Genomic DNA, 7,741 nt, shown 5'->3' on the forward strand with positions numbered 1-7,741 from the left:
GTCACCGATTACCGGTAGCCGACCTGCCTCTCTCTCCCCCTCTCTCTCTCTCTCTCTCTCTGCCTCTCTCTCTCTGTGTCTGTCTGCCTGAACCCGCACGGCAGAAACAGAAAAAACACAATTCATTGCGTTTGCTCGTTTCCTTCTGTCCAACTCCACCGAGCCGAACAGAAGAAAAACAAACAACAACAACAACAAAGATGAGTTCGTATTTCGTCAACTCGCTCTTCTCCAAATACAAAAGCGGGGACTCGTTACGTCCGAACTACTACGAGTGCGGGTTCGCCCAGGATCTCGCCGGCAGCCGGCCCACCGTGGTGTACGGCCCGGGCTCCGGCGCAACTTTCCAGCACCCTCCGCAGATCCAGGACTTCTACCACCACGGCGCGTCCACGCTGCCCAGCAACCCGTACCAGCAGAGCCCCTGCGCGGTCACATGCCACGGCGAGCCCGGCAACTTCTACGGATACGACGCCCTGCAGCGGCAGACGCTTTTCGGGGCTCAGGACGCGGATCTGGTCCAGTACAGCGACTGTAAGCTCGGCGGCGCGCCGGGGCTGGGCGGCGAGGACGCGGAGGGAACCGAGCAGAGCCCCTCGCCGACGCAACTCTTCCCCTGGATGAGGCCGCAAGGTGAGGAAACCGGAGAGATATTTGTAGTATAATCAAGGAAAAGATGGTGGTTGTTTTTGTTTTTTTTTATCATCGATTCTTCTTCTCCTTCTTCTTCAAATAAGAACAAAAACACAAGGTGAGTGTCCATGTTGGCGGATGAGCGTCAAAAGCAAGCCCTGCTTCGTCAGGGAAAGTGAGGAAATGTAGGAAGACACAGAGAGAGAAGAGAGAGAGAAAGAAAGTTGGGGAAAAGTCTTAAAAAACGACAATTTAAGAAGGGCAATTAGGGCTCAGGACGCATTTCCTGCGTTCAAAGCGGGAGACAAAAGCGCGTTTATGGTTTTATTGGCAGCACCAAAACTTGTGAATGACTTTACGGTGTAATTACCCCCGCCATATACCGACCGACAGAAAGGACGGCAAGAGGGAGAGGAGAGGAGAGAGACAAACAGAGAGAAAGGGAAAGAGAAAGAGAAAGAAAAGCAGACAGAAAGAGGCGAGAGAGGGGGGGAAGGAGGAGAAGTGAACCCTAAAAGCCTCTCCGTGTTCCCAGAGAGAGAGAAGGAGAGAGAGCGAGGGAGAGAGGGAGAGAGAGATAGAGAGAGAAGGGGGGACCCAGAACAGAGAGAAACCCTGGAGAACCAGAGGGGGGACGGTGCTGCCGCTGCTTGCAGCCACATAGACTCATTCTTACACCGGTCTGACCCGGGTTAAACTTTTACTGCCCTTTGCTTTTACGACTTGCCTGTGGTCTCTGGGATTATTTGGCTACACGGTGGCCGTTTCCCCACAGGGTTAAAGCAGGGTTAGGGATGTGTGTGTGTGTGTGTTGGGGGGCTGGGGGGGCTGGAGAGAGTATAAAGGGGGTAAAGGAGGTTTTTTATTTGGGGTTTAGCACTCTTACACCGGCAGAAAGTGTTATTTCGCAACACGCAGGCCGCTCTGATCCTCTAAGAAAACATATAAAATCATAATTCCCTGCGGTTTGGACAGCCGCGTGAATCAGGTTCCATGCTGAATTTAAAAAAGGGGTTGCTTTTGTGCAGTGTGTGTGTGTGTGTGTGTGTGTGAGAGAGAGAGAGAGAGAGAGAGAGAGAGCACTCAGTGGTCTTTTGTGTGTTTATGGTGCCATGCTATCATACATATGAATATGCGGGTATAGAAATCCGACCCCGTTCCGATCATCAATTAACCGCGATCCGATTATAAATCACGTCTGAAGATAAATCCGTGATTTTTTTTTTTTTTTTTTTATAGGGAAGCCAGCGTTATAATTGATAGCTTAAACCTATACCACAAAAAGATTGATTACGCAAGACGGCGTTTTTGTTAGAGAGAGAGAGAGAGAGAGAGAGAGAGAGAGAGAGAGAGAGAGAGAGAGAGAGAGAGCAGTGTGAAAGGATTGACATGTATACTAGCCTATTTTGTTTGAGCCCATATATTTCTTGGGCTGTGTGTGTGTGTGTGTGTGTGTGTGTGTGTGTGTGTGTGTGTGTGTGGTTTGCTCATGTTGTAGGCTGTATTTTTTAAAGTGGGACTGCGGACGCGTTATGGCCTATACAGGACTTTTGTGGCTTCATGATTACGATCATAAAAAAAAACAAATAAATAAAAACGGCGCAGGTCCAGATTCACCTCGAGCTGCTTTCCTCTCCTTCTCCTTCCTCTCCCTCTCTTCCTGGTGGTTTTATAATAAGATCCACATGTCTAATATGCGCTCTTATGGATCCCTAATTCATATTTATGCTTTTATAAGACTCTGCACACTTTCCTACACGGTGTTCCAGTTTCTGCCTCAGTGCTTTCCAGCAGTATCTGTTTTTATGCGGGTAGACGTGGATCCTTATGTAACTGTATTGGTGGATTCCTGTTTGTGCGGCCTGTAAATTGTCATAATTTATATCAGCGAGCCCGTGTTGTATTTTTCTAACACTTGTCTCCCAGCTCCCCTGTGCGTAACGGCCTTCCAAATCATTCCTCAGCTTTATATATGACCGGCTGCACTCAGTGTGTTGAAAACGACTTCTTAAGAGTTTAGGTTTTACGAATGATGACAGCGATTAGTCCTATGATGAATGCACGCATTTTTCAAACAGCATAGTTATCCTACATGTGTGCGCGGCGTGCCGGGGAAAGCTTCGCTCCGAGGCCAAAAGTCGAGTCAAAACAGGAAACCAGGCGTGCCAAACCGTGCTGCTCACTCTGTTGCGGTCCAGGAATGCTTTCGACAGGCTGTGTGCACACAGTTACAGCCGCATGCACGGTTTGATGGGATATTATCGTTTTGCTCACCGTGTAAATTTATTATTTATAACATCAGAAAAGACGGACGGCGCCTGCGCTCCGAGCGACTGGTTCAAACAGAAGAAGGTGCGCAGCGGTGGAGTCTGTTTCCTCTGAAATATACAGTTAACGAGGGGATACATTTCATAATTTGTGTTATAAAGAGGGATATCGTCCTCCTCCACCCCCTCTCCACCCCCTCCACCCCCCCCCCCCCCCACGCTATAAACCCCTCACCAAAGGAGCCGTGTGAGTCTCCTACTTACTGAACACGTCTCGAAATCCTCCTGAGCCTCCGAGCTGAAGGTTTAATATGTGAGCTTCACTCTCTAAACCCGAGAACACGAGACTGTTTTACGACTATGTGATTGTGGCTGGACCTGCTAATAAAGCAATTTCTCCGTATGACTTAAAAGAAGAAGAAACATTAAGAATATGATTAGGCCAGTGAATGAATGTAGGGCGTTAGTGGCTTTTTATGCTCTAAACATTCGCGTCCATATGTCTGGTGGAAACCTCGTGTCTCCAAAAATGTCAACAGACTTCTGTCTGGTTTCATCACCTTGGATTTGTTTCAGTTTATCTAGACTTAATTGGTTTCTGTAAAGGTTTCATATGTAATTGGCTTTGTAAAGGTTCCATATCTGATAGGTTTTGTAAAGGTTTTAATTAGTTTTGTAAAGGTTTCATATCTGATTGGTTTTACAAAGGTTTCAATTAGTTTTGTAAAGGTTTCATATCTAATTAGTTTTATAAAGGTTTCAATTAGTTTAGTAAAGGTTTCATATCTAATTACTTTTGTAAAGGTTTCATAATCCCAATGTTTGCAGCCTATAATTTTCTAAACCAACAGTAGACCACATGATCTTTCAACTGAAGCAAAACCATGAAAATGCCTAAAAGTGGAGTTAAGATGTTTTCTCTTGACAGCGATAGCTCATTAGTTGACTTTCCTGGGTAAATAAAGGTAAAACAAATATGAGGCTTTTGTTCATTAGGAATATGGATTAAACTGTATTTCTCTAATGGTTTGACCCACAGCCCCTTTAATGGCCAGATATGTATATAGAGGTTGTATAAGAGCCGCTGTGCTGCTGTGTGTCTCAGCGGGCAGAGCAAGGCACTCACACCGCCGGGGTCGCGGGTTCAACTCCCCGCCCAAAGCTCGACATGTATCCCCTCAAAGCCCTTCGGATCAAAGCGCCGCAGCTGCTATTTCATCCAGAAAAAGTGTTTCCCATTTCCCTTAATTCATGAGCTGCTCGGCCCTAACAGACCGGTGACAGCGGTGAATGTGGCGCCCACTTCCCTCCAGTCCTCACAGCAAATCACGGCGCCAGTCCTCTGACAGATAACACATACAAGACATTCATATAAGCCCGTGTGTTTCCATAGAGAGGCTTGCCTTCCTCCTTGATTGTTTTACCATAAAAAGCAGCGCTGCGCCATACAAACACTGTGGAAATCCAATGCGACTGTATGAGAGTGAATGCACTTCCTTACAAGTAGAAACCAACCTGCGGGACTTTGGATCATTGGAGATATTTTCCACTAAAAGAGTTTTCCTTTAACCTTTTTACCTGCCATGCTTTAACCCATAACATAATGTCATCAGCACAGAACACACAGGTCTTCTATGTGATTACAGGAGTAAATGCATTTCCATGAAAGTCGTTGCCCTCTACCTTAATTCAATCCAGAAACTTTATTGTCCTGGAGGAGGGAGGAGGGGTTTGGTTTGCAGCCAGGGTTTAAAATACAAAAAGACGTCAACAAATCAGATCATCATATAGCATGCACGAGCAAATATAGCAGCTGATCCTGATAGCAGAAGGATATATAAAGTTTACAGGCATTAGACGCGTCATCATCTCATCTGTCTTCTACCAAAAAAAAACTATCACAACTATCTCAAATATCACATATAGACCCTCTGTATGATTATATAAGGAATATTCCATAATGCTCTTTGCTTTCATCCTCCATTAAGTCTTTCACCATAATATTACAAATATTACACAACCTCTATATGATTATATGAGGAATGTATTTACGTAAAACTCTGCATTCTTCCTACAGTCTTTCACCGTAATATTCAAAAATACCGAACACCCTCGATACGATTATATAAGGAATTATTTTTCATAAATCTTCTTCCTAACTCTTTCACCTCAATATTAAAACATATAGAAACCAGGCAGACTTCCCACTATATGCTTATATTTCACTCTCTCTTCTCTCCTCTTCTTGCCATAAAACATTTTAATTCTCCTAATTATCTGTTCATGCTGGAGTGTGTTTCTGCTGTTTCACACTGCTCTCACACACTTATAATCAGGCTGATGTGTTAAGTCCGCGTGTTTTTGCGCAGCGTCTGCGCGCTTCTTTTGTCTCTTAACTGAACAGTAAGCGGCTCTTCTGCTCGTTTTTCCCTTTACATGCTGATCCTATATATCTGAATTTACCTTTGAATAAATGTTTTAAAGACATGAAAGCAGGAGTGGATGGTTTGTAGTTTTAAGGAGGTACATTCATAATTACATTGGGATATTTTGTCTATGGCGCAGCGTTGCTTTTTATGGTAAAATAATCAAAAGAGAGTCAAACAGTCTTATATAAATCTAATCACTTATATAAATGTTTTGCATGTTTTATCTGTGGACGGACTGACGTCAGGGGTTTCATGGTTTAATATGTTTTTTCTCAGCAGCCTATTTGCCCTTTTCCTCTGCCTCTAATACTAAAACAACGTCTATATGGTTTTGATATGAATGTGTTTCTTACCGCCGGACGAGATAATATGAGCCAATTAGTCTAATTTCACACGAGATGATTGTGGGTGTGTGTGTGTGTGTGTGTGTGTGTGTGTGCGTGTGTGTGTTGCCGCACCTCTGCCTGGTCAAATGTGGCAGATTTTTTTCACATTTTATTCACTTTCTTACAGAATTCAAGCTCTTTCAGCGCTGCCAGACTGGGATGTAGATTTAGTTTTTTCAGTCTTCCACTCTGCACGAGCTGTTTCAGAGGATTTTAAATATATAACTTTAACAGTATCACCTCTGATCAGCCGGTTTAATGGGATAAGTGCGTGTGGAAATTAGAATTGTATCTCTCTCTCTCTGTCCTCTCCCTTTACCCCACGCTTCATAAAATACACTTTCTATGCTGTTATGATGTTATTTTTGCGCTCATATAATAATGATAAATTATAGGATATATATTTAACAACACCTTTCTATCCCTGCTTAGGGTGTCCGTATGCGTGTGTGTGTGTGGGTGTGTGTGTGTGGAAAACACATCTATTTAATATCAATTATCAAATTAATAGCGCGCCTGCAGTGTTGAAACTGGTGATTTCTTAAGTTGCGTTGGCTTCACAGCAGAGTTCAAAAACAGAAAAAAGAAGCACTGATGATAAACTGATGGGTTTCATCAAACGTTTGCTTATTTTATTTTCCTTGACTTCACTTTTCTTTTCATTTTTTTTTGCACCATGTCAAATTAAAAGAGTCATTTTTTATTATCTCAGCTCCTTAATCTCATTTTTGAGGCTTGCTGTGCGGGACTTTCTTCCCATTTGAAGGTTTTTATAATGCATTTATGTCATCAAATATTTATCAGTCCGTTATGAACCTTTCTGTAAAAGCTCGTGTGTGTGTAATCACATCTGTCAGTGTGAGGCTGTTGGCCGGCGGGGCCGCGGATTGGAGTTTCTGTGTTTCTGTAACGTTGTTAGCTCGTGGACTCTTGGTGAGAGAGAAGAAATTTGGAACGTTTGTGCGCGTGCCCGTGTGCCTGTGCGCTCATGTGGGTGGGGCCCCTTATAAAAAAGTCACATGTGAAAATACACACTTGATTTCAAAGCACATGTACTTTTTGAACACATGTTTTTTTTACATGTGAACAATTTGTTTTTCACATGTTGTGTCCCGGCATCACGTGACAGGTTTCACTTCAGATGTGAAAACTTCACTTCATATTTTACTCCAAATGTGAACTTTTTGTTTCACGTCACCTGCCATTACGTGTGACATTTGTTAAAAAAAGATTTATTTTTTTTACATTTTACATTTACATTTTTTAATTTGTTAAAAATGAATTTCACATGTAAAGAAACAGTTCACATGTGAAAATGGGAAAGTTCACATGTGACTTTTTATGCTTTTGATGATGATGGTGATGATGATTAGAGAAATTAGATCAATAAACTGATAAACTAGCCTACATTCTTGCATGTCATCATCATCATCAAAAGCAAAACAAAGTCACGTCACAAGTCCCATTTTCACATTTTCACATATGACTTGCTTTTGATGATGATGATGACGTGCAAGAATGTATTTATCAGTTTATTTCTCTAATGATGTCACCCCCCCCCCCCCCCCCCCTTCCTCCCCCCCTCCCCCCTCCCCTCTCCCCCCCAGTAGCTGCGGGCAGGAGGCGAGGCCGGCAGACCTACAGCCGCTACCAGACGCTCGAGCTGGAGAAGGAGTTCCTGTTCAATCCCTACCTGACCCGGAAGCGCCGCATCGAGGTGTCGCACGCGCTGGCGCTGACGGAGCGGCAGGTGAAGATCTGGTTCCAGAACCGGAGGATGAAGTGGAAGAAGGAGAACAACAAGGACAAGTTCCCCAGCAGCAAGAGCGAGCAGGAGGAGGTGGAGAGGGAGAAGAGGGAGAAGGAGCTGCGCGATGGCGGAGGAGGAGGAGGAGGCGCAGGAGGAGGAGGAGGAGGCGCAGGAGGAGGAGGCGCGGTCACGGTGGCGGTGGCGGTGGCGGGCACGGCGGGGTCACAGGCCGCCGTGAACGAGGATTGCTGCGAGAAACCCAACAAGCAAATGTAG

General features: G+C 44.4%; 1 protein-coding gene across 1 annotated transcript; it reads left to right on the top strand.

The window, feature by feature from the left end:
• The first annotated feature begins 200 nt into the window (after positions 1 to 200).
• hoxb8a (homeobox B8a) lies at positions 201 to 7,741 on the top strand. Its single transcript, XM_071897126.1, has 2 exons — positions 201 to 633; positions 7,323 to 7,741. Exons 1-2 carry the CDS (start codon positions 201 to 203, stop codon positions 7,739 to 7,741), a joined length of 852 nt encoding a protein of 283 aa, XP_071753227.1.

Source organism: Centroberyx gerrardi, chromosome 7 (genome assembly GCF_048128805.1).
Source record: "Centroberyx gerrardi isolate f3 chromosome 7, fCenGer3.hap1.cur.20231027, whole genome shotgun sequence".
Classification (NCBI taxonomy): domain Eukaryota; kingdom Metazoa; phylum Chordata; class Actinopteri; order Beryciformes; family Berycidae; genus Centroberyx; species Centroberyx gerrardi.

Bases quoted from the DNA above. Each gene is read 5' to 3' on its own strand.
- hoxb8a (XM_071897126.1), top strand. From the start codon at position 201: ATGAGTTCGTATTTCGTCAACTCGCTCTTCTCCAAATACAAAAGCGGG. The intron at 634-7,322 runs GTGAGGAAACCG...TCTCCCCCCCAG, and splicing joins CCCCTGGATGAGGCCGCAAG to TAGCTGCGGGCAGGAGGCGA.